This window comes from Gopherus flavomarginatus, chromosome 6, assembly GCF_025201925.1.
Source record: "Gopherus flavomarginatus isolate rGopFla2 chromosome 6, rGopFla2.mat.asm, whole genome shotgun sequence".
NCBI lineage: Eukaryota > Metazoa > Chordata > Testudines > Testudinidae > Gopherus > Gopherus flavomarginatus.
Window position 1 is genome coordinate 116,784,887 of NC_066622.1, and position 27,842 is coordinate 116,812,728.

The 27,842-nt window shown below is 42.9% G+C and overlaps 1 protein-coding gene across 3 annotated transcripts in view; it reads right to left on the reverse strand.

The window, feature by feature from the left end:
• The window catches only part of DOCK1 (dedicator of cytokinesis 1), a 620,463-nt gene that overhangs the window by 37,615 nt on the left and 555,006 nt on the right, over window positions 1-27,842 (reverse strand). For all 3 annotated transcript variants that reach the window (XM_050959274.1, XM_050959273.1, XM_050959275.1), the window contains 5 exons: window positions 27,414-27,500; window positions 16,849-17,025; window positions 15,436-15,519; window positions 8,374-8,511; window positions 2,475-2,620 (listed from right to left, as the gene is read on the reverse strand). In XM_050959274.1, the coding sequence (XP_050815231.1) occupies window positions 2,475-2,620; window positions 8,374-8,511; window positions 15,436-15,519; window positions 16,849-17,025; window positions 27,414-27,500 (632 nt within the window). The remainder of the gene's footprint in view (window positions 1-2,474; window positions 2,621-8,373; window positions 8,512-15,435; window positions 15,520-16,848; window positions 17,026-27,413; window positions 27,501-27,842) is intronic.

Below are 27,842 nucleotides of genomic sequence, written 5' to 3' on the forward strand. Positions count from 1 at the left end.
TTAGCCACTAGGCAGCATATTTTCCTTTTATTTGCTCGTAATGATTTTGTCTTTATCCCTTGTACTTGAACTCTCTTAGAACCTCTCTTTATTAATAAACTTGTCTTACTTTTAATCTAAACCAACCCAGTGTTGTGTTTGTATTGAACTGAATGTTAAGTTCAGTTAAGGCAACAAGTTGCTGTGCTTTTGTCTCTTTAAAGGAGCAACAGATATTATTAAGTCTCACTATTCCAGGAGAGGGCTGGACAGTTCAGGATAGATGGTTTTGGGAAAATTAGGGACTGGGGGCCTGTTGGGGTCACCCTACAATTAGTAACCAAGGATGGTCAAGATGAGGATGGGGCTGTTGTGTTGTAGGCAGGCTACTGGGGTCAGACTGCTGAACCAGGGTTGCACAGCACACAGACACTCAGCGCATTTTTGTATGCTTATTGGGAATGTCCAGACAGGGAGCTACAGCACTGAGCATTTAAGGCACTCAGGACAAAGTGGTGATACAACTTCTCATGGGTCTGAATTGCAACCCAGAAGATGACAGATGTACAGCCTGACAAAAGTGAGACAAAGGTCTTTGTGCATATTCAGCTATAGCTATATTCAACCTTCCAAGGCACTATGAGCCTGAGTTAATGTCCATTAAAAAAAATTGAAAAACTCCCATTAATTTCAGTGAGCCTTGGATCAGGACCTACTGTGAGTTTCAAAACTAAGTTCTTTTTTCTGGTGATGAAGTGTATCCAGCAGGTTATCGTGATATTTATTACAATTGCCTTGCTGCTTAGTTCACTGTGTCAGCTGAGCTGTGCTGAGCTGCAAAATGAGCCTTGTTGGTTTCACTTTTCTGTTCAGCCTCAACTGAATTCACCCATAGAGTTGACTTCATGGGAAGGGGCAGGCCAACCTACATAACTATAAAAGAAAATTGTAACCGTAATTCTTTGTAATAGTTCCATGTGTAAAAAGCTCACACAAGGAAGATGACTTGCATTATAGAGCTTTCTTCCGAATTGGACAACCTCTATGAAGCAGGATTAAAAAGGAAACAGACTGGAGGAGGAGAACAAAGGAAAACTGTAATCCCAGACAAACTGTCTGCAACATGCATACCCCACCTCCACCTCAAACATAGTGCCTGCCAAATGGTACGTACAATGGCAGAGCTGGAGTAGAGGTACAAAATGGAAAAAGCTGAAAGAGAGGCAAAAAAGTAAAAGGCTTGAAGGGGGAGAGATAAGAGCCAAATATGCAGAAATGGAAAAAGTAACGTGAGGCGTGAGAAACAAAGAGAATGACACTTTTACGATGGCAGCACACAGCCAGTTTCCCCACTAGCTTTATATGGATATATAGTTTTCTTTTAAGTCATTTTCTGCCAATGAAGAGCAATCCTACTGCAAAGCTTCACTTTTTGGCAGCTAAACCCTGCCTTACTCCAATCTACACCTGGTGGACAAAGCATGAAGGGGCATATGAATGTTTAGCACATCTGGCACATAAATATCTTGCAATGCCAGCTACAAAAGTGCCATGTGAATTTCTGTTCTCGTTTTCAGGTGACATTGTAAGTAAGAAGCAGGCAGCATTATCTCCCATAAATGTAAACAAACTTGTTTCTCTTAGCAATTGGCTGCACAAGAAGTAGGACTCAGTGGACTCTTGTAGGCTCTAAAGTTTAACATTGTTTCATTTTTGAGGGTAGTTATGTAACAAAAAATATCTACATTTTTAAGTTGTGCTTTCATGATAAAGAGATTGCACTATAATACTTGTATGAGGTGAATTGAAAAATGCTATTTCTTTTATCATATGTATAGTGCAAATATTTGTAATAAAACTAATATAAAGTGAGCAGCGTACACTTTGTATTCTGTGTTGTAACTGAACACATTGATGTACTTGAAATCAATACATTTGAAAATGTAGAAAAACATCCAAAATGTTTACTAAATTTTAATTGGTATTCTATAGTTTAACAGTGCAATTTAAACTGCAATTAAACATGATTTAATTTTTTTGAGTTAATTCTGTGAGTTAACTTCGACCAATCAACAGCCCTAATAAAAATCAAACAGTGTATCTCGAAATCAGCATTGAGAAAAACAAGGTTCTTTTAAGAAATGATAGTATTTGTTAAAAAACAAAGCTTTCTTCTCAGTGGTAGAGATGTAAGTATCACTGCTGAAAGAATTTTCTAAAATGCCTAATTTCTAATAAGACCCATGTCTCCCCACATGCACACCCAAAAATGCTTTCAGTATAGAAACAATTTGCTCAAAAGAAATGTACTTGAGTTTTAGTTGCTCATATTGGTAACTTTATAAAACAAAGAATTAAGATAACACATGCACTACACTATACATTTGTAATTAAAGAGATTTTTAGGTGCTGACGGCTTCTCAGAACCCAGTAAGGATTTGCATGCTGAATCTTTCTCCACAATTACAAGCTCTTAATTGTTATACCTTACTTACCCATCAGAGCCAGGTCTGGAAGGAGTACTGTCCGATGAGACAGATGATACTGATGCAACAGATAACGGTCTTGAAGATGAAGGCATTGTGAATGATCTAACCATAGACCTTGGCCGACTGCCTCGTCTATCATCCAAACTTGAGGGCTACAACAAAGAAAAAATATGATCTTATTCCTTTTAGAACACAACCTGAAATTAATGAGTCATTATCATGTAATGCTTAATGGTTAAATGCTTCTTTTCCACTTAGAATTTTATGCTATTTCAGTTACAAATAATCTATAACAACACAGATACTGTTAATAGATATATTTAAGGAGAAAAAGCAAACAGGCCCTGATTCAGGAAAGTGCTTAAGCATATGCTTAATTTTAAACACAGGTATGGCTCTGCAAGGCAGGGGACTATAACTCCTCCTCACCCACTGCACTTCCCATTCTTCTGGCCAGGTAAGGGGAAAGCCCTGAACCAGGAAGTGGCTGGGCTGTGGTTGGAAGCAGTGGCTGCAAGCAGTGGCTGCAGGGAAGCCAGGGGCTGAGGTCAGCTGAAGCAGTAGCCACACAGAAACAGGAAGCTGGAGAGAAGTTGAAAACAGGAACAATATGGAGAGCCACCTGTGCAAGAGGCTGTGACTGCCAGACAAGACCTGGATGCAGGCTTGTGTGGGATTTATGGGGGAGCAGCAGTGGTTGGCAGGGAGCAATTGCAGAGGGGCCCCAATGATAGACACTAACTGAGCCTGGCTTGGAAACCTGAAAAGTCCTATTTGCTCTGAACAGTGACTGGACTGGTGAGGAAACCTCAGGCACTAGTAGGCCTGGAGAGCCCCAATTCTCAATTGGCCTGCCCCCTAGGGCCTGAAACATTTACCATTATTGCACACTTTGCACTGTAACTGTTAAGCCTCCATTCCTAGGGTATCTGCAATCTTTCCCTTTCCTGCCACTTCCACAAAAAATAAGCTTTCCCTTAGCCATGTGTCTGAATGGTTACTGGGACTCACCAGGGCTACCAGCACCTACAATGCCTTGAAGCACCTACAGTTTCCTCTGAGTTGGGGTGCACATGCATGCTACTGGTACCCTAGTGTACTCCAGGACTGAGCAACAGCAATAATGAGCCAAAGTTTTAAAAAACCATGAATATGATATTGCTGTTAACAGAGCCATTTTCACAGAGTGACATCTAGGTTGAGAAGGAAATATTTAAATAATGTTTTTTATGCAAATAGTCTTTTATAGTTCTGAATATTTATACAAGCTTTGTTAGTCATTAATAACTGATATATGCATAAAATAATTGAACTCTTTCAGACAAAAATAAGAATCTCCTGCTGTTTAGTCACAGGTAGCTTTTCCATGCTGTCAACTACTGCTAAGTTGGCACTGAACAAGAAAAACAGAAGTGATAAAATTCCATCAATTCTTAGTAGCGGATCAGAGTGACACTGGCAAGATAACACCAGCTGGGTCTGACTTTCCAGTTGTCTCTTTGACAATGTTAATGTATATGACTGAAGCAAGTGACACATAAGTATAGTTAATGCCAATATCTCATTTCTTCCTGGGAATAAATTACTATTTAGAAGCACAGTGCATCAAACATATCAAGCAGGGATTTAAGGACCATAAAGGGAAAAACATTTACTAAGACACTATCAAGGCTGGTAAGCTTCAGATAGGATTTCTCTCTTCTCTAAATATGTCACCACTATAGAAGGATCTGAAAATGAGTTTCTGAAGTCAGGGCTGTCATAGTCAAATTCATTAGCCCATTCTGCTCCCCTGGTGCACTGGCTCTCATGTCACTCATCCCACTGACTCCTAGAGTAGGATGTTTAGTCGGGGAAGAGAGTTGGTGTGGCTAGCGTGTGCTGTGTTCTTGCTATCTTCAGCTGGCATCTGTTCTCTTGGGGACTGTTGGCACCTGGCCCAGGATGCTCTAAGCTACACTGATACTGATCAAAGAATCAGAGAGCTATACCCAGATCCTTGTTGACCCACTCTACTGTGCCCAATGGAAATCTGGCACAGCCATGATTCTGACTTAGTGCATTTAAAATACACAATCTAAGCACCTGTGTGATCCCCAGTAATAACAGAAATTCAGGGCCAGATCCTGATCCCAGTTACACAAGTGGCAATTTGGAGTAGCACCATCACTGGACATACAGTGCTGTACATCCATTGTAACTGCAATCAGAATTGGGTGCACTGAATCTTGGATATAATATGTTTAGATTACACATTCCATGAATTACAGTTTGTCTTTTTCACACAAGGGATATAATATCAGGAGGCTCTTTCTAGTGGTGGAATCACCCTAGAATTAACCTTTAACAGACTTCTTTCCAAAATTTTCCTATTAGTGTTTCAATTGCTATTCACTAAGGACTAGATGGCAGCTAGCTCTTTCATGGGTGTGCACTGTGCAGTGAGGTGAGATTCATGAAACACATCTTGTGCTGCCCAAAATCTCAGACCTGTTGGGAGCTCCTGTGTGATTAATCCTACCTTAAAGGTCCATAAAAAGTTCAAAAATGGCATAGAGGGAGCCCTGTTTATTCTGTAATTCTGCAGCTCTGGAATTCACCCAGTACTGCAGAATCATGCTCCAAATTCAGAATAATTATGGCTTTAGCCCTTATGGTTGCAGAGATAACCTTCAAAACATGAACCAAATGTAAACCACCACAGTGACTGCTGTTTAAGTATGCAGACTGCATAATACAATAACTCACATGAACTGCCCCTAATCGTCCCAGCTGGGGTATGTAGCGAGGCGGCTGCCCCACACCATGAGAAAAAGGGCTGAAACAGGCCAGAGAGGCTGTGCAGACTGGCAGCCAGTCAGCAAAGGCCTGTGGAGAGCCAATCAGGGCAAAGAAAGGGGCAGCCAATCTGGGCCAGGCTGGGCCCTACATAAAGGCTGCCAAGCAAAGGAGAGGGCAGTCTCTCTCTGACTAGCAAGGGAGAAGGACTGGTTGCTGAGGTAAGACCTTGGACAGAGCAGTGCTGGGCCGGCTCAGGGGAGCAGAGAGAGGGCTCCCACCTGTGACCTGCCAAGCTGCAGCCCCTGACTAGAAGGCCCAAGAAGGTGCAAGGGGCCAAAGGGGAAGTGGCCCAGGGAAGATAGTTGTACAAGGGGAGAGAAGGAGGGCAGAGAGAGGCTGCCACTAGAGGGTCCCTGGGTTGGGACCCAGAGTAGTGGGTGGGCCTGGGTCCCCCCCTTTCCTCTTACACCGCACCTGGCTGCGGAGGAGCATGGCTGATACAGACTGCAACATGCCCTTAGGTGAGGGGCTAGATGTTGGGTTGTGGTTGGCCACTGAGGCAGGTGCAAGCCGAAGGACTGCCATTACCCCCAGAAGGGAAGAGAACCAAGTTGGGCACAGCCAGAGAGCTGTGTCCAGAAGAGGACACTGAAAGCCAGGGAGCAATGTGGGTCCCAGATAGCCCAGCAGAGCAGGCAATGGGCGGGGCACCACCTGCTGAGGGTTCTGCACAGCTAGGACTGAGCTAATTCTCGGAGCAACCAACAGGAGGCACCAGCAGTGGTAAGTCCGCACCGTCACAGGGTGACAGTGGAATCTGGCATTTTTCCAAGCTCCACAGAAGTCAACATTTCACCATGGAATTTGCCATTCTGCTGCAGCCAGGCATTCAATATTTTGTTTTGTCTCCTTGCTCTTTCTTCTAATGGGGAGTTAGCTGGATTACCATGCATGCTTCCTACAGTATGCCACAGAACTAGGCAGGAAGCCAGAGTTGGAGTACAGATTGCAGCCAGGTAGCTTGGGAACCAGAAGCATACACTGGGAGGCTGGACTGCCTGCAGAACAGTGTAGAAGCTAATGTTCCTTCAACTGGCAATTTTCCTTTTTTAATGGTCTTATTGATAGGAAATGCATTTGTGCAACCTTACAAATATATTGTTTTTTTGTGGGGGATTTTCTGAAAGTTTCAGTTATTAGTGTATGTTTTCTCTTGCTTGTAATTATTCTTTACAATTTCTGGGAAAATATTTACTCTCTTAGGCAATTTCTGATATTTGCTTTCTTGGAGACAAATCATATTTTGCTACAAGGTCACATCTTATCAAATTGTTAAGTAGATTTTCCCTTAATTTCATTTTTCATGAGCTATTTGTGTGGTTACTACCGCTTGAAATCTAATTAGCCATTTGGGACCAAGATGAACAATGCAGGTCAACATAAAGAAGTAGACAAAATCTGAGTTTATTCACTCACTGGTATAGATTCACTTATATTTCTGATAAATACTGAATACATTCATGTATTTATTTTGAGGGTTCTTTTTTAACAGTAAAGTGGACGTAAGTTTCATCTGAATCTTTCTTTTTCATTACAAATTTAACCAAGACCTACAACAAGGTTAAAGAATACTTACAGCAGTGACGGAGGTTTTGATTCTGAGCCTGTCAATGCTACTAATATACAAGGCATAAGAGTTGGAACAGAAGCCTTCAACGTACTTTCAGAACACAAATCCCAGCACAATCAGACCTCTAACTCTAACTCTTTACTTGTATGTTACTGAATTTTAAAAATGTATTTATAAAACATGTGCCTGCTTTGCATAATCTCCAAGTGCACTTATGGTTTTCAAAACACATTCTCAATTAAGAACCTACAGGCAGGCTACAAAAGCCAGCACTTGAAACACTCCCCGCACTAAGCAGCAACACTCAGTCTTAAACCAAAACAAAACCTCTCTATTAACTAACCCGCCTTAAATCAACAAGATTCAAAGTGTAAGGGGACTTTCAAAATTTCTGGTTGCATCTTGAAGCTGAGGCAGAAGGGTGGCCAAAAATGATTGATTTGTTCATGTTGGGAGAGTGCAAATTACAGTACTGAGGACCATCCACAGACAACAATCTACCCTTCTCTCCTCTCTCCCTCCTTTCCCCTCCCCCAGTCTTCTGAAATACAGTTTGGAGCTATAGCAGCAGGAGATTTACAAGTAAGGTCAAGGATGCAGTTTGTACTTAAGAGCAGCAAGTCATTGCTGAGAATCTGCAGATACAGGACCTTGACTTATTGAAAAAAAACATTTAAAACAGCCTTAGAACTAGCTTTGGAAGTGAGAGTCTAGCTTTGGAAGTGATGATACTCTGTGATATTCCTCGATATGAACCTCTGACTTCAAAGAACAAATGCTTCAAAGATGTCAGAACCTCCTAGAGATTGTAACCTACGTAAAAGATCCTTAAAACTTGAACACTGAGGGACTATCCTGACTTCCAAAGGACAGATCCTGATATTTTAGGGTAAGTCTTCTATGCTGTGGAGTCATGTTGATGAGGGTTTTTGAATGTTTTTTAGGACATTTGGTTACTTCTCCTCAGCACTGACAATTTAAGTCTTTAATGAAGTCTTTAATTGGGTCCCATGCTCTAAACTACAATTGCTAGTCCAGAGATAAATTAACCAAGTAGACCTATTCATCTAGCATAGTTACAGACAAAGATACCTGTTGAAGTCACTGATATATAACTATGCTTCAGAAGACAACCTTCTGGATAGGTATATAAGTACAGGACAAATCTAGAAACCAGAAAGATATTATATTCTAATCTCAGGAGAGATACTCATTTGATGTGCAACACAAGGCAAGTCATTACACTTTTGTGCAGCTACCCATGTGGAACATTTTAGGAACATTAAGAGAAATAAACCTCTGTCTAAAAATGAGTTTAAAGCCCCCAGTACCACAACACCAAAACAAAATGAAAAACCACATACTCCCTTAAGATTCTTAATCACCCTCTATTAAAACTGTTTTTTCTATATATTCATTTAATCACTGAAATGTGAATTACAGCAATTCTAAAAACAGATTCTCTCTTAAATGTCAGGTTTGGAGACAACTTACAATTGTTCTGATACCGTATTGCTTTTCCACTTTTTCTTTAAGCTGTTTAAAACAGGCCTCCATTCTCTCATGAAATGGCCTTAGTGCTTCAGTTACTTTCTCTCCATGAATTCGAATACCTTCTGCCAGGAATGGAATCTAAAGAAGACAATTAGATGACAATGAATTTTCTGGTCTTTTCTCATGAAAGGGAGTAGAGCAAGGGGGATTCTATATATACTATAAGGCTTCTAAGAGGAATATGAGATTTTTATGGAATACTAGTAGCAATTAGAGCAGAACATGATTTTTTGTACTATATATGATTTCATTTTCACTCTGCTTTGCACATAGTAATTTAAAATTAATGTATGCATAATTCTGCCCAGTAATTATAAGGTACAGCTAAATTTATCAGGTTGAACAAATACTCCTTTACTTTATGTTTAAAAAACCCTCAAACATACTGCCCTTTAAATATGACTCAAAAGCTAGACCAGTGATACTCAGACCTCAGTGGTTCAGGAGACAAATTAGCAATCAACATTACCCAAAAGAGCCACAGTAGTGTGAATTCATTGTTTCATTTACTATAGTATACAATATTCATATTTAAACAGTATGACAGGAGAAATATTTAGTTTTTATATATATAATTCTCACAGCAAAATGACTGACCAAATATTATTATTTTATCATCTACAACTGGTTAATAACACATTAAAAACATCCTGCTTGGTTAATAATTAAATCAGTGTTTTAATATCATGTGCTGCAAAGAGCTGAAGGAGACACATTAAAGAGCCACTTGCGAACCCGAGTCTGAGTATCACTGAGCTAGACTATTAATAACAGTCCCACCAGATTTCATGGGAATAAACAGCAGAGAAAAACAATCTTCATATCTATTTCTGTTTAACACATGCTATTTGTGAAACCCTGTGTTATCATGAAAAAATATCTTACATATTGTACACAACATAATTTTAAAGAAAACATACAGCTCTACATACAAAAACGACAATATTTTCATCATAAATTGGTTTTCAATGATTTTTAGTAGAGAGTGAGGTGGGGGAAGGTGGAGAATAAATTAAAATATTATTTTCAGTTATAAAAGAGAATTATCTGCAAGGCTGCTGTCACAAAATATCCGTGCCAACACAAAGTTATATAATTAGTTCATAGAGTGGAGGTGTAGCTGACCTTTTAAAATGTTTTAAGAGAGACGTTTTCATTCCCACAGCAACATAAAAGAATCTGATAGTAGGTGTATCTCATGTTTAAGAAAAATATTTCCTTTTCCAGATTAGCTCCAACCTACACAGTACTCTGGTTCTGAGTCAGATATCCTTCGCAGCAATCAAGCTAAGAGGTTTCCCCTTAATAATTCATAATTAAACTATAATACTGATTAAAAACAGATTTTTCTAATATGATGGATCAGCAATCTAAATGAGCAGACTTATTAGCAAGGAGGATAAGAAGTACACAATTAAATTACATGTGAATAAATTTAAGAAATCTTATCAAGATGAATCCATGAAGAAAATGCATTTTGTGCCATTTAACGGCACACAGCTGTTGCTTCTCTTGGCACTCTTCAAAAAAATACAATATTTATTTCTACTCTATCCACTTTTATTTATAATCCATATGGATTTGTACTCAGTAGCAAAAAATTAAACTTTCAAATGGTCTTGTTCCTAATTTTCTGTCTACAATAAATGAATCTCTGTTTCCATAGGGCCAAGTAAAGAGTGCATTGGCTCATTTGTTTTATCTCGCTATAAGGGAATGGGAAGACTTGGGCAATATATCTTAAAATTTATATATTTTTGCACCAGGGGTACATTGTTTGCAGTACATATGTTGGTGGGGGAAGAGTTACAGCAAGGGTCCATTTCACTGATGTGTTTTGAAGGATTGTCAAGGAACATCTAAAGGAAGAGATGGGTGCGCCTTTTTTTTAATAGATGTACAAATAAAATAATAAATGAGATAAATTAATGAGATCTCTGCAACAGCTTGACCAATCCTGAGAACAATTAGGCTGGCAGAAAAGGGGATATACAGTGCCTCTGCAGACAAGAAGAGAGGAAGAGATCTTTGGCACCAACAGGACCATCCTCTTGTGCTGACATCTCCAATTTGGAGAAACCAGCCCGAATTGCTGTTTGGAGTAAGTGGCTTCTTTACAGCTGACTTGCCCCCAGCCAGAGAGAACCTCAGAGATCTGCTCCCAGCCCCACAAAATTGAGGAAGCTCAGCAGGACCTCCCTGGTGCCATCCCCAGGGGCCTGGAAGAACAGAGTTTGTTCCTTCTTCCTTTGGGAATTGAGCAGGATCCGCTGCAGCTCCTAAGGGGAAGCATCCTATTTCCTCACCTACATCTGTTTCCATGACTGCAGAGTCAAGCTGAGCACATAAATTCAGCTGGCTCTGTGCAGCAGAATTCAATAGGGCTAAACTCTCACCTGTTATGACAGAGGTGTTAATGAAATGTATGTTATGAATTCTTGATGTAGAAGTGTGATATGAAGTTCTGCACAGAAAGTTAAACAGAGGCCTGGCCCAAGGGACCTCAATAGCACTGGCTATAGCAACAGCAACTGGATGGTCATTAAGAAGACTGTACGGGTTAAGCATTCTCTTTAGTTAGACAGAGACTAGCAGATGAGCAGGCTCCAGTGGACAATGGATATAGTCAAACCTGTGTGAAGTTCCTTGATGTTCAAGAGCAGCTGAACAAGGAAGACTAGTGGCCAAGCCTGTCTGAACTAGTCCAGGTTAGTTTTGAGAACATGAGCACCACGCACCCAGAGCTTAATGACATTGGATTAAAGGGTTTGCTAAGCAAAATTCTCAGCGTAAAGACAGGGGAGAAGACCAGATACGCTTGAGAGCAAGGAAACAAGGAAGACAGTGCTGTTTCTTAGATGAACAGGGCTGAATTTTAGAACCTGATAGTGTCTTAATTTGGGGTTCTGCTTTTCAAGGTAACCAGCACATAAAAAATGTATCCATATGTTATTTATGCCATAATATATTTTTCCTTATCCTCTATTTTTAAAAGTTTATCATGGCTCTAGCTGCCCTTACTTCTTAATACCATGAAGTACTACAGATAGGGGTTCTGGGTTTTGGTTTAAACAGAAAGCTACCAGTAAAATCACACCAATTCTATTTTTTTAAATAATTGAGCACCTATGAAATGGAACATTTTACATGAAAGGGATTATTTTTTAACTTTTCATGTTGTATGCTGTAATTCACTTTCCCCGGTATGGGAAGGGTACAGAAATAATTCTTTGTGCTCTATCCTAGTCTTGGTGTGCTCTAAGTAGAATGGCTAGAAGCTGAGTGACTATCATACTGAGATGAACTTCATTACTGTCATGTACTGATGAAACAGTCTATTTCAGATCTAAACGATACTGTCAAATAGAACTACAGGATCTGATTTCTCTAGGAAGTGAAAAGGCACAAAATTAGACAAAAAGAAACGTCTAAAATGAATACAGTAGATTTAAAAACTAGAATATTAGTGGTTGAGCAGTGCAGTCATTTCCCATGAGAGAGATACCATGACATTTCATAGGATTTTAATGAATTTAAAACAATGTTCAAACAGCAGAAGTTTGGATGTTTTTGAATTCTGTTGTAACTCTTTTACACGATACTAATTTAGGGTAGTAGCTGGAAGTACACATTAACAGAAGACACCAGACTACATGGAAGCACTGAAAAATAAAGTTCTCATCCACAATTTAAGTAAAGCATAGTTTGCAACACTGAATTTTCCCACATCTTGCTCTCTCTCTCTCTGTACTTCCACCCTGTTCTGTAGGGGCCTCTCCAAAGAGTAGTGCCAATCTGCAGGCCAAATTTGAGACTGAGCCTAGAAAAGTGGTCACCAACCTGTAGATCATGATCAACTGGTTGATCCTGGTGACTCTCCCAGTTGATCACAATCTCCAACCACTACAAGTCTGGTCGTGTAGTGGGGAGGGGGGCAGGGGTCTCTGTGCGCTGCTCCTGCTTGCAAGCACCATCCCCACAGCTCCCATTGGCTGGGAACAGGGAACTGCAGCCAATGGGAGTTGCAGGGGTGGTGCCTGCAGAGAGACTCAGTGCACAGAGCCATGTGGGCCCCCTGCAAGGGCGCGTTGGCCTCTTCCGGGAGTGGCGTGGATTTGGGGAAGGCAGGGAGCCTGCCTTAGCCCGGCTGCGCCACCACCAGGGAGCCACCCAAGGTAAGTACCACCCAGTGGGAGCCTGCATCCCAACCCCAAGTCCCCTCCCAGAGCCAGCACCCCATAATCCCTATTATACCCTGAACCCCAACCCCATGCCCCAGTCCTGACCCCCCTCCCAGACTCAGCACCCTAGACCACCTCCTGCACCGCAACCCTCTGCCCCAGGCTCAGCCCAGAGCCCCCTCCTACACTCCGAACCCCTTGGCCCCAGCTCAGAGCCTGAACCCCAACCCCTGCCCCAGCCCGGTGAACGTGAGTGAGGGTGGGGAAACCAAGAGACGGAGGGGGGGGGAATAGAGTGAGGGGGTGGGGCCTCAGAGAAAGGATGGGGTAGATTCTGGGTTGCACTTAAATTCAAGAAGTGATTTTGTGTATAAATAGGTTGGAGACCACTGGCCTAGAAGGTGCCCAGGAATGAGGTCTTAAATCTTTGCCCTCTCTCTCAACAAAGATTACTCTTCAACTAAAGAGTATCAATTAAAGATTATTACCAATTACTTGTTTCCGGTGGTGTGCATGCATACAAGTTACTGCCAATACTTATATTTTAAAATAAGAATATACAATAAAAAAATCATATTCTATTCCAAATACACGTTTTATTTTTCACTTGTCAAAGCGAAGGCACTATCCCTATCCTGAAGAGGTTGTTTTCCAAAAGACAAATGAGACAAAGGAAAGGTGAAGGGGTGCAACAATACAAACAAAATAGTCACGGAGGTAACTGGCAACATTCAATATCATAATGCTTTATTAACACAATGATCTATATTGAGAGATCAAATCTCTGAGCACCTATAATATGCTCAGCTGAGATACAGAAACCTATTTATTAGGAACTGGACTGAGACTGTCAACTTACTGTGTTTCATATTGGCCAACAGATACCAACTGCTGAGCTGGAGATGAAGTCAAAACAGTGATTTAATGGATAAAGGCTCTATACTGTATCTCTCTCCAGTCCCTTGAGCCAACTTGTTCCTTATGTGAAATACAGTTTAAGAGTTTTCTTTAACCTGCCACCTTTTCTATGAAGTTATGCTATTTGATAAAGTTTTCAGAAATGTTTTAGAAATCATGAACACTCTAATTTTATAACAGATAGTTTCAAAATTATTCCTTTTCCTTTTTGATATTTATCACCTTACTGATGACAGTTTCAGAAAAATATTTGTATTAATCTCTTGTCTTTAAATTGCTTAGAATTAAATTCACACTTGGAATTAAACTAGTGACAAGAAAGTTGTGTGTATTTTTAAACACGTTGACAAAACAAAACGTACAGATTTTAAATAATGCATTTTCCAGTGTTTATTCTTATTTTAATGTACATGGGTTGCCCACAGGATGATCGTCTTTGGGGGTTAAGTGTGTTCATGAGCACCAATACAATTCATTTTTAATATGGTCATTAGGGGTAATGACAGTGCTGACATGAAGTTACTCTCTTGGGATCAAATTATTTTCCTCTCTAGAATCTGAAGTCCCTACAACCCAATCTGCTGTAAAACCTTACAGGGAAACAGATAAAAAAAAAAATCAATAGAACTTTTGCAGACCAAACTAGTGTTTGTTCTGCAATAGTTTTATGGCCTTCAAAGGATTTTTGAATTTTATATCTTTGGTTTCTACTACATCTAAAATTGAATCCTCTAGAAATGTATATTATTCCATTTATTATAAAGTCAGAATTGAATATAAAACACTATAATATACTTTTTTCAGGGTAAAAACATTTCCAGTCACATCTGTGGATTTTTATCATAAAATTATTCTGACGCCAATGAAAAAATATCAGAGTATATAGCCTTACAACACAGCTAGAATGTGGTTTCCTGTTTTTCCTGAAATGTATTCTTTGGAAGACATAAATGCAGCTCTTCACAGAGGAAGGACAGTACTATGTTTAAGGGACGGGATTTGGAGATCTGGGTTCTAATTCTGGTTCACTACAAATATCTGTGACACCTCTTAAGTTAGTTAAAGTATGTTTCTTCTGTGAACAATGATTGTAAAAATGGCATTGTAGAATTCCACCATACATTATATATTATGATATTTATGTATATATCGTCTGCGTGTATATATAGTAATACATACATTTGTTACATATGCCTATCTATCTACCCCACCCGCCCAATTTTGTAAAGGGTGCTGGGAATGAGGCAAAGGCTTCGCATTATATTATAAACTCTTGCCTCTTACACATTTTGTGTATACGTGACTTTAACTGACTATCTATTATACACAATATACAGTACTACAAGATGGTACATATGCACATCTGTGGTTGTGGAAAAAAAATTGTTTGGAGGAACAACAAGTGATCATGTAAACAGACTACATTATAAAACATTTGCATAAAGGGACAGACTTATGGTTGAACATGTAACCTAGGCACTTAAATTGAGTTCTTAAACTGTAGGGCCTTAATACGCCTAACTTAGTTTTTATTGTAATTCTTTATTAATTTAGCACTATCTTGGAAAAAATTACAACTAAATTTACAACAGAATTGGCCAACACAATCATAAGATATTGAGTCATTTGAAAATGAAAGTGTATTTGTATCTCTAAACTGGTAACAGGAGAGACTATGTAATAAAAAATGGGTTAATAATGTTAGTCACTTATGGGATTATCAAATGACAAACTATGTCAGATTTGAAAAGATGAACTTTAGCTCATGTTCCAAGACAGTCTAAATGCCACGGAAATGTATACACTAGGGTGAATGGTTTGATGCCTGAATTTTGTCACAAGTGACAGCAGGTTGCCTTTGTATGCCACTTGGCCCAGGCATGATTTGAATTAGACAGTTTACCTGCCATGCTATGAGGTCCTTTAGTTTTTCTATCTTTTCGTGATCTTCTGGGTGCTCATGCATGTATTTTTCAGTAAAAAAAGCCTAATGAAAACAGAAAAGTACCAGTTATTTCAGAAAAGATTGAACATTTAATATCTAGGAAGGCTTTTAGTTAAAGCAAAGGAAAATGAATAAAACCAAAAGATTTTGCTACAAAATATCATGTTATTAGTAATAACATGCCTACAAATACATAATTAAAAGCAATAAATGACAATTTAATAGTGCATGAGATCATGATATCCTTTCTTTTGGGGAAAGGGGAGGACTATTATCATATGCTGCTCAACACTGAAACCTCTGGTCAAGCAAGAAGTACGGCTGAAGGGTTTAACTTAGTTCTTATGTCCTCCTCATCTACAATTATGGGTATTGTGCCTAAGTGCAATTTTGGGGGTCACTAGGAAGATTAGTTAAATTTTGAAGCCAATACATGCTGCAGCACGACATGATTTATGTTCCACAAAACTATATATCAGTGTCCAGTGGTTTAAGTGTCTTATATAGGTAAACTAGACTAGGGATGTTGGAGGCTGGAAGAGTTCTTCCGATAAGAGCTCAGAGAGTGCAAATAGGATGACCAGATGTCCCAATTTTATAGGGCCAGTCCCGATATTTGGGGCTTTGTCTTATGTAGGCTCCTATTACCCTCTTACCCCCATCCCAATTTTACACACTTGCTGTCTGGTCACCCTACGTACAAACCACATGTCCCCATTAGTTATCTTACAAAAACTTATTGCCTATGTACAGCCGTTTGAATAAGCACTAATATAGTTGTTACATTTTCACCATTTTTATACTAAGCTCTCGTGAATATATTTATCAGACTAAGTCTGTGATAAGCAGCTGGAGTCATTCAAATATATTTGGGATGGACTGTATATTAACTAATATATAATAATGAGGCAATTTCACTAAATTAATCCCAATTATCTTGACGTCATAGATGTTAAGGCAGGAAGAGACTACTTGATCATCTAGTATGACCAGCTGTATAACACAAGCCACAGAATTTCACCCAGTAATACCTGCATCAGCTCCAATAAATTTCAGTAGAATTACAAGCATAAATTTTATAAAGTTATCAAATATTCATTTAAAGATTTCAAATGATGGAATCTACCACACCTCTTGGGAAATTGGTCCAATGGTTAATAACTCTCACTGTTAAAAATCCTTATAGTTGTTTCTCTTACTTCAGCCCACAGAATTCCTTTATAAATAACACCCATTTATAATATACTTGAGATGTGGAAAATTTTAGCTTTCCAAAACTGACCTATAATGCATGTGTTTACTCATGCACCCGTAGACACCACACACACTTGATTAGATTCCATAAGCAAACAAAGCTAATTTTGAACATACCTTTTCATAGTTTGTGAATCCTCCCATGACTGCAGGATCCACAATGCCATTAAGTAGCATAGAGAGGGGGTTAATAGGTAGGTCTGCATCATTCAAATGTTGTTGAACCATATTATTGATCTTATCATTTGTTAACTGCATAGTTTCTATTGCATTTTCCAGTGGACTGATTTCAACCTGAAAGAACAGCACAAAAATAAGTTTTAATTACTGGTCCAGTAGTCATGTAACAGATCACACTTGAATAGTTTGCTCCTCACAAAACCATCCCAATGATAACTAATAGATTTTAGAGTGAAAGAGGAATTTTAGTCAACAGCTGCAGGAAGGTGCCGTTTCTACTAGGCAAGATATATAGTGTCAATACTGCGGTAACTGATATGATATAAAAGATAAAAGGTTTACCATTTTTCACTCTTACAGCATAATTACTGCATAGGCCAAGGCTCTCAGAAAGATCAAGCAAGTCTAAAACATTGGAATTACTTTGACAGAGCCCAAGTGAGCTTCTAGTGAGAAACTGAAGAAAATTATGCTAAGACGACTTATAGAAATGCAGCTCTTAGTGGGTACACAAGAGTGATCCAGTTACCATTATGGTAACAGCAGAGCCAGCATCTTCGACTGGATTGTCTGATAGAATTTGATGATGTGCTCTTCAGAAACTCAAATATTAAAAAGGGAGAAGGTGCTTTTGCAGTAACTGTTTTGGCAGCCTCTCAGGAAGTTGTATTAAATATGTTGTAAAAAAGGCCAACAAATTTATCCAGCAGATATCACTGTCTTCATTCTATTTTGGATAATTAAATCAAAAATATGCCTTCTTCTCATGCAAAATGAGAAATGACTGCCTAGGAAAGAGTATTGCGAAAAGGGATCTGGGGGTCATAGTGGATCACAAGCTAAATATGAGTCAACGGTGTAACACTGTTGCAAAAAAAAGCAAAGATCATTCTGGGATATCTGTGGGGATACCGGCTGGCAGAGGGCACTCCAAGGCCGGAAAAGCTAATTCCCTGGATGACCAGCAGGAGGCACTGTGCTGGTGAGTCGTCGCTTCGCTACAGATGTATTAGCAGTATTGTAAGCAAGCTATGAGAAGTAATTCTTCCGCTCTACTTCACACTGCTTAGACCTCAACTGGGGTATTGTGTCCAGTTCTGGGCGCCACATTTCAGGAAAGATATGGACAAACTGGAGAAAGTCCAGAGAAGAGCAACAAAAATGATTAAAGGTCTAGAAAACATGACCTACGAGGGAAGATTGAAAAAGTTGGGTTTGTTTAGTCTGAAAAAGAGAAGATTGAGAGGGGATATGATAACAGTTTTCAAGTACATAAAAGGTTGTCACAAGGAGAAGGGAGAAAAATTGTTGTTCTTAACTTCTGAAGATAGGACAAGAAGAAATGGGCTTAAAATGCAGCAAGGGCGGTTTAGGTTGGACATTAGGAAAAACTTCCTGTCAGAGTGGTTAAGCACTGGAATAAATTGCCTAGGGAGGCTGTGGAATATCCATCGTTGAGGATTTTTAAGAGCAAGTTGGACAAACACCTGTCAGGGATGATCATGAGTGCAGGGGACTGGACTAGATGACCTCTCGAGGTCCCTTCCAGTTCTATGATTCTATGCTATGGTCTAAAGTTATTACATTGTTTAAAGTAGGGGTCCTCAAACTCTTTAATAAGGTGAATCGGTTCTTAATAGAGAGATTGCATTGTATGCACCTCCTTCCTATTGAAATCATAGGGATCACCTCCCATCATTTATGATCAGATAACATCCTTTTGGCAACTACAGCAGTTGGTTATGTCTAAAAGTAATATCTGGAAAATATTTAAAATATAGCTAAAATACATATTAATGTGATTTAACACTCTCTATGAAGAGAGCAAGCTCTCTACAGACCACCAGCAAGTCCTCTGAATACCCTAAGTGATCCACTCACCACATTTTGGAAGTCTCTCACTTAAAGAATGATAAAGTTCTAGCCTATTTATCCAAAAAATGTTGTGGTAGGAATGCAAAAGGCGTGTGGGGGGCGTTAATTGGGGCCTGTTAGGAAAATGCAAGTGTGTAGCTGATTACACTCTAATTTACATAAACTCTGCATAAATGAAGCACTTCTAGCTAGCTATCAGTTGCTTAACATGCTTCTAAGAGCCACTTATAATCAAATTTCTTCAGTTGTCACTCTTACACCTGCTATCTGATTAAATCAAGTCTGTTTTAATTATAATTTTTTAAAGTGTATTTTGAGCATTTATTTTAGAATTCAAGGTTTCATGACAAATTACTCTGTCTGTAACTAAGTTTGTGCACACAAACTTTTAAAATGAATACTGAACTTGTAAATCTGTGTATTCAAACCAGAAACCTGATTTTAGAAGTTATGCTCATCCATTCATTACAAACGCCAGTATATGATCTGTGAGTCCAATTAAAATTTCAGAGTTCAAATTTAAACAACCTGCTTGCAAACAATCTACAGACCAAGAAATATTAGTAAAAGTGAAACAAATAATTTCAAACAACACATTAAAGGAAATCAAAAGCTGCTATTAGTTATTTACAAAAAGAAAAAATAAATTAATTCGTCTATTAAATTATTTAATCCTCTCTAGTCAATGATATGATGTGGCATCAACTCTTTATTTAAAATGGAATTTCCTAGTTCTATCAACACCGTATAAAATATTCAGAGGAGTTTAATTCATTGTGTTCTGTAATGTACCCAGAGTATTTAACTCCAGAAATAAAATGTTGTGTTATAGAGGTACAAGATTTGCAATTTTGCTGCTAGAGTTTTACCTGATACAAATAACTGCTTTTGTAGTAAATAGATCTTACATAGTCAGTCAAAAGTCATCCTTTGCTCTCCTCTAACATTAAGGTACTTTTGTTTCTGTTTCCTTTTTTCAACTGTGACTAATATAATCCTTGCTTACAAAAGGCATATAGAAAGAACTCCATTAGACAGATTCATGCACATTTCTATCAGATGCGCAGAATTAAAAGTGCACATGTACACAGTGGATGAAGTGGCCTGTCAGACCGTGTTCTTAACTCAGAAGGTGAAAGAATTTTCATTGGATATGCTAGGTTTTACAGAAAACAATTCTTGCAACAGGGAAGGCAAATGCTATCATCTCTATCAAGATTATGTTGAAAATATAAAAATACAAAAAAAATCAAAATGTTTTATTCAGTTGCCTAATACTGTCAAACATCACATTCATATTCTGTTACTATAGATACCATAGTCATTTTCTGCATTACTTTTGTTCATCTAAATACAACTGTCCAACCGAATCTCAATGGAGCAATAAAATGCTTTTAATTAACCATATGCAAATTGTTCTGTTTGTTTTTTTTTAAAAGCCTCACAAGGAAGATTTAAAAACTGCAGCAAGTAACAATGTTTTCATTTCAACTTAAAAATTACAGTTAATTTAGTACGTAAGATATTTTATGGATATATTTTATGTAAACAGGTATGAACTAGAAAAAGGAGGTACACATTTGATAAAAATCTTGGTGAAGTTTTTAGGGCATATTTTAGCCAAGTTAAAAAACAGAGAGAACTCAAACATTTAATCACTAATGATATTTACAAAAGAAATTTAGTCAGCAGAAATAATTTAATTTAGTTTGTCTTCTCTTGGATAAATTACAGTTAAATTATCCAATTCCTACTTTTAAAAAGCAATACTTTTGTGGTCCTTACAAATTAGGGCCCCTGGCAGAATTTTTTTAATTTAAATAATTTTGACAGATAATATTATATTTATTTTTAAGTATTTTTTAAATTCTTATCAGTTAACAGTTTCATAATTGTGCAAAATCATTTGTTTGAAGCATTTTTCAATTTTTATTTATGTAAATTTTCACAGTTGTGGGAAATTATGGAGAGGTCAGACAATACTTAATGACAGTAGATGTAGAGAATAAGACGGTTACTCACCTTTGTAACTGTTGTTCTTCGAGATGTGTTGCTCACATCCATTCCAGTTAGGTGTGCGCGCCGCGCGTCGGAAACTTTTTACCCTAGCAACTCCAGTGGGCCGGCAGGTCGCCCCCTAGAGTGGCGCCGCCATGGCCCCCGATATATACCCCTGCCGGCCCACCCGCTCCTCAGTTCCTTCTTGCCGGCTACTCCGACAGTGGGGAAGGAGGGCGGGTGTGGAATGGATGTGAGCAACACATCTCGAAGAACAACAGTTACAAAGGTGAGTAACCGTCTTTTCTTCTTCGACTGATTGCTCACATCCATTCCAGTTAGGTGAATCCCAAGCCATACCTAGGCGGTGGGGTCGGAGTGAGAAGTAGCGGCATGGAGCACTGCAGATCCGAAAGCCGCGTCCTCTCTGGACTGCTGGACCAGGGTGTAGTGGGAAGCAAAGGTGTGGACCGATGACCAGGTCGCTGCCCGACAGATTTCCTGGATGGGCACACGGGCGAGGAAAGCCAGCGACGACGCCTGCGCCCTGGTAGAATGCGCAGTCACACGGCCCGTAGGAACGTGGGCCAGCTCATAGCAGGTCCTGATACAGGATGTTACCCACGAGGATAACCTCTGCGAGGAAATGGGAAGCCCCTTCATGCGGTCCGCTACTGCCACGAAAAGCTGGGGGGATTTGCGGAACGTTTTGGTCCTCTCCACATAGAACGCGAAAGCCCGACGGACATCAAGTGAGTGGAGCTGTTGCTCCCTGCGTGAAGAATGAGGTTTCGGGAAAAAAACCGGGAGGAATATCTCTTGGTTGACGTGGAAGGCTGAGACCACCTTGGGGAGAAAGGCAGGGTGCGGCCTCAGCTGCACCTTATCTTTATGGAAGACTGTATACGGGGGATCTACCGTGAGAGCCCGGAGTTCCGACACCCGTCTAGCTGAGGTAATAGCTACTAGAAAGGCAGTCTTCCAAGAAAGATAGAGTAGGGAGCAAGTAGCTAACGGCTCGAAGGGAGGCCCCATGAGCCGAGACAACAGCAGGTTAAGATCCCAGGACGGGGTAGGGGGTCGGACGTTAGGGTATAGACGTTCCAGCCCCTTCAGGAATCTAGTCACCGTCGGGTGAGAGAAAACGGAGCGGCCATCCCCACCCGGGTGAAAGGTGGAGATGGCCGCCAGGTGGACCCGCAGGGACGAGATCGCCAAGCCCTGTTGTTTGAGGGACCAAATATAGTCCAAAATATTGGCCACCGAAATTTCCATCGGGAGGAGACCTTTCTCCACGCACCAACAGGAGAAATGCTTCCACTTTGCCGAGTATGTCGCTCTAGTGGAAGGCTTCCTGCTGCCCAAGAGTACCTCACGTACCGGGGTGGAGCAGCGCAACTCAGAACTGGTCAGCCACGCAGGAGCCACGCTGCTAGGTGCAGCGACTGGAGGTCCGGGTGACAGAGAGTTCCGTGGTCCTGGGTGATCAGGTCTGGGTGAAGGGGCAGGGGAACTGGGTCGGCTATGGCCAGGTCCAGCAACATGGGGTACCAATGCTGTCTGGGCCACGCCGGGGCTACCATGATCACGCGGGCCCTGTCCCTGCGCACCTTCAGAAGGACCCTGTGGACCAGCGGGAACGGGGGGAACGCGTAGAACAAGTGGGTCGTCCACGGAATAAGGAAGGCGTCCGCTATAGACCCGGGTTCCCGGCCCTGAAAGGAGCAGAACACCTGGCATTTCCTGTTCCCCCTGGACGCGAAGAGGTCCACGCGGGGACAACCCCACCTCTGGAAGATCGAGAGGGCGACGTCCGGGCGAAGGGACCACTCGTGCGAGAGGAAGGATCTGCTCAGGCGGTCCGCCAGCGTGTTCCGTACTCCGGGGAGGAAGGAAGCCGTGAGGTGAATGGAGTGGGCTATACAAAAGTCCCAGAGTCGCATCGCCTCGTGACATAGGGGAGAGGATCTGGTGCCGCCCTGCTTGTTGATATAGTACATGGTCGTCGTGTTGTCGGTAAATACCGTGACACAACGACCCCGAAGCTGGTGACAGAACGTTTGACAAGCAAGGCGGACCGCTCTCAACTCCCGCATGTTGATGTGTAGCTTCACCTCCTGTGGGGACCACAGGCCCTGTGTTCTCAGGGTTCCCAGGTGGGCCCCCGAGCCGAGATCTGAGGCATCCGTCGTTAGGGACACCGAGGGCTGGGGCGGTTGGAATGGGAGCCCCGCACACACTACGGACTGGTCTAGCCACCAGCTGAGAGAATCCAACACCCCCTGGGGGATTGTGATCAGCATGTCTAGTGGTTGCCTTGCCGGCCGCTAATGTGCGATGAGCCACAACTGGAGGGGCCTCATGCGGAGCCGTGCGTACCCGGTCACAAACGTGCAGGCTGCCATATGGCCTAACAGGGTTAGACATGTCAGTATCGATGTCAAGGGGGCTGTCAGCAAGCGCTGAACGATCGCCGACAACGCCTGGAACCTTGGCAATGGCAGAAGGACCCTGGCCATGGTTGAGTCCAGGACGGCCCCAATGAACTCCACCCTCTGCGAGGGGAGCAGGGTGGACTTGTCCACGTTGATCATGAGACCCAAGGTAGCAAACAGGCCGGTGATCCTGCAGACGTGGCTGCAGACCTGCAGCTCTGACGTGCCCCGAATTAACCAATCGTCGAGGTAAGGGAACATGTGAATGCGACTGCGCCGAAGATGTGCCACAACGATGGCCATGCATTTTGTGAATACCCTCGGAGCCGTAGAAAGGCCAAATGGGAGGACTGCAAATTGGTAGTGAAGGCGGCCCACCATGAATCGAAGGAAACGTCTGTGGTGTGGCCATATAGCAATATGAAAATAAGCGTCCTGCATGTCGAGGGAGGCATACCAGTCTCCCGGATCCAGGGATGGGATAATGGTCCCCAGGGATACCATGCGGAACTTCAACTTCACTAGGTATTTGTTGAGCTCTCGCAGGTCGAGGATAGGCCTGAGGCCTCCCTTGGCCTTGGGGCTCAGAAAGTAGCGGGAATAAAACCCCTTGCCTTTCTCGTTTTCCGGAACCGCCTCTATAGCTCCTTTGTTGAGGAGCGTCTGTACCTCCTGTCGAAGGAATTGCTCGTGAGAGGGGTCCCTGAAGAGGGACGAGGAAGGGGGGCGGGAGGGAGGAAATGATACAAACTGCAGACGGTATCCCGTCTGCACCGTGCGTAAGACCCAGTGGTCGGATGTTATCCGGGACCACGCCTGGATAAAAAACGAAAGGCGGTTGGAAAACGGGGGGGAAGGATCCATGTAGGATACTGGTATCACGCCCTCTAGCGCACCTTCAAAATGAAGGTTTGGGTCCAGGTGGGGCTTTAGAGGAGCTTTGGTTTTGCCCCCCTTGATTGCCCGACGGCCTGCGCCTGCCATTTCTGCCGCGGCGCCTATTAAGGTCCTGCCGCTGGCGGAACTGGGGGTATGGCCGACGCTGCTGCTGCTGCTGCGGCCGGAAGGGTCTGCGTTGCGTCCCAGGCGTGTGCATCCCAAGGGAGCGCATAATGACCCGATTGTCCTTAAGACTTTTCAGTCTGGGGTCTGTCTTCTCCGAGAACAGGCCCTGGCCTTCGAACGGGAGGTCCTGGATGGTGTATTGAAGCTCCGGTGGAAGGCCAGAAACCTGAAGCCAGGAGATGTGGCGCATCGTTACCCCCGAGGCGAGGGTACGGGCAGCCGAGTCTGCAGCGTCCAAGGAGGCCTGCAACGAGGTTCGTGCAACCTTCTTGCCCTCGTCAAGAATCGCCGCAAATTCTTGACGTGCCTCTTGTGGCAGCAGCTCTTTGAACTTGTCCGCTGCCACCCAAGAGTTAAATGCGTAGCGGCTAAGAAGGGCTTGTTGATTGGAAACCCTGAGCTGAAGGGCCCCAGCCGAATAAACCTTGCGGCCGAGGAGGTCCATACGCCTGGCCTCCTTGGATTTGGGGGCTGGGGCTTCCTGTCCATGACGCTCCCTCTCGTTCACCGACTGCACCACCAGGGAACATGGTGTCGGGTGAATATGGAGGTACTCATAGCCCTTGGAGGGGGCCATGTACTTCCTTTCGACGCCCCTTGCAGTAGGGGGGATGGAGGCCGGTGATTGCCAGATTGTATTGGCGTTGGCCTGGATCGTCCTAATGAAGAGTAGGGCGACCCTGGTGGGAGCATCGGAGGAGAGGATGCTGACGACGGGGTCCTCGATCTCAGAGACCTCCTCAGCTTGCAGGCTCAGATTCTGTGCTACGCGCCTGAGGAGGTCCTGATGTGCCCTGAGATCTAGCGGAGGAGGGCTATTGGAGGAAGTGTCAGCCACCGCCTCATCAGGAGAAGAGGATGAGGAGACCCCTGGCAAGAAAGTGTCCAGCAGGGGGTCCGCCTCAGCCCTCGCCTCTGGCTCAGGAGGGAGACCAGGGTCCTGTTGCTTTGATCCGTCCTCCCCGTCTGGGGAGGGAGGGGGGCGAGACAACGACGCCTCCGGCGCCCTGTGTTCTGCCGTTGCAGGCCTAGGAGGAAGCTGTTGGGGGCCCTGGGCTTGATGGTACGCCCAGGGTGTCCAGAACCCCCACTGCTGCGGACCCTGGTCCTGTTGCGGAGGGTCTTGGAAAAGAGCCGCTTGTCTGTCGGTGCCCAGCGCGTATACGCTGTCCGCCTGCGATGACACCGACGGCTCTCTGGAAGGCCATGGAGGGGCCGACCGCGGCTGGTAAGAGTCTCCGCATTCCGGCACCGAAGATGTTCTCGGTGCCGGGGACCGGTACCGGGAGTCATCCCGGTGCCGGGATCGGGACCGGGTTCTGTCTTGGACTCGGTGCCGGGATCGGGACCGGGACCTGCCACCGACGCGGTGTCGGGAGGTCGACCGGGACCGGGACCTGCCACCAGCTCTGTGCCGGGAGGTCGACCGGTGCGCTGATCGACGGCAGGACTGGCTCCTAGAGGCCCGGTGCCGGTATCGGCGGCTGGAACCAGACCATGACCATCTGGAGGCCAATCGGTGCCACGAGTACGACCGGTACCGCCGAGGGGAGCGGTGCCGGGACTGCGAGCGGCGGCGGGATCTTGAGCGACCATGGTGTCGGGACCTCGACCGCGAGCGTGAGTCCCGAGACGGCGCCGTCATCATGGGTTTGCCCCGGATGCCACCCGCACCGGAGGGACCGGGGGTGGAGGCTGAGTTGACTCAGTCAGGGCAATGAGATCCCGTGCCGAGGCGAAGGTCTCTGGCGTCGATGGGACCAATAGCTCAACCCCAGATCTTATGGGGGAGCTCGGCGGGACCGGACTCGGACCCACCGGGCCCGGAGTCGACGGTGCCGGTAGCGCTGCGGCAGATGTCGATGCCGGGCGCTCCACTCGAGTCTGCCTGGATGGAGTTGCAGACTTCGAGGGTCTTGCTTCTGCACCTGGTGCCGGGGAAGGTCGGTGCCGGGGAGTCTTTCCGATGCCGGTGCGATCCGGTGCCGGTGTCGAGATGACGGTCTGCGAAGCTGCCGGGTCGAGTGCCGCTTCCATGAGGAGAGTCCTAAGTCTCTGGTCTCTCTCCTTCTTTGTTCTGGGCTTAAAAGCCTTGCAAATGTGGCACTTGTCCGACCTGTGCGATTCCCCCAGGCACTTTAGACACGCGTCGTGAGGGTCGCTGGTCGGCATAGGCTTCTTACAGGCCGCACATTGCTTAAAGCCTGGCGAACCAGGCATGAGCCCGGTGCCGGGTGCCGGAAAGGGCTACGGCCCAAACCGGCTAACAACTATCTACAATATTAACCGTAGAACAAGGAGAGCTAGGGACGTGGAGGACAGCTATGCCGCGCTCCACAGTTCCAACGACCGACACGGCAGTAAGAAGGAACTGAGGAGCGGGTGGGCCGGCAGGGGTATATATCGGGTGCCATGGCGGCGCCACTCTAGGGGGCGACCTGCCGGCCCACTGGAGTTGCTAGGGTAAAAAGTTTCCGACGAGCGTGCACGCACGGCGCGCACACCTAACTGGAATGGATGTGAGCAATCACTCGAAGAAGAACAAAAAGTTAAAGATTTGTAACTGCTAAAACACAAATTGTCAGCTTCACGTCAAAATGTACAAAATAAACATACATAAATCAAACTCAAGTAAGATCTCAAATATCATTGTTCTTACTTTGCCTATCTGTATTTTTACTATTATTAAAACTGGAAATACTTGTTTGCTGATTTGTGTGTTTACGGTGAAATTGACACAATGTTAAAAATCTAATCCTTTCAAGCCTACTTATACAGCAATGAATGAGTAATCCCTTTGATTTTAACGAGGCTACTCCCTGTGCTTAAAGGTAAGAAGCGCTAAAACTCTTGCTGAATCAGGGCCTATAGGTTCATACCATTCATATTTTTGTACCAGTGATGGAAGAATAATACTTTTGCTATCTGAGCATTCACCTTAGTCAATAAACAACAGTATTCCTGATGAGAAGAGTGGGTATATAAGTCCCCATTCCTTTAGCAGGTTACATATAGTTCCATTGTTTAGACTTTGAGGTTAAGCGGAGTTATATACACTGCATATATGCAGTAACTGGAAAAAAAAAAGTTCTAAGTAGTCTCAGTAAATTCATTCTGATTTGTTCTTACCATGAAAACTGATTTGACTTCAAACCATCTTAAAATCCCTGGTAATTTATATGCTGTCACATAGATGGTTCTCTCAATCCACATATTCTGCAAATATAACATTAAAAAGGTTAGAAATAGCATGTTAGTAGATTGATAGCTTTTATCCTAACCAAAGATCTACAAATTCTTTATCAGAAAGAAGAACGGCACCAGTACAGAAATTACAAAGCTAAAAAAAAATTTGCAAATGGAATCTATGTGTATTTCAGGGCTATGTCTGTGGCGAGATTGGTTTCAACATGCTCGCTAATGTGCTATTTAACAGTCAAACATTGGTCTTTTAACTAAAGGGTAACATTATGTAAAAATCCACCTGCTTCTGTTGAACTGTCATTTTCCCACTAATCAGTCTCTCATGTGAAAAGCACATTAGACAAAGTGGGATGA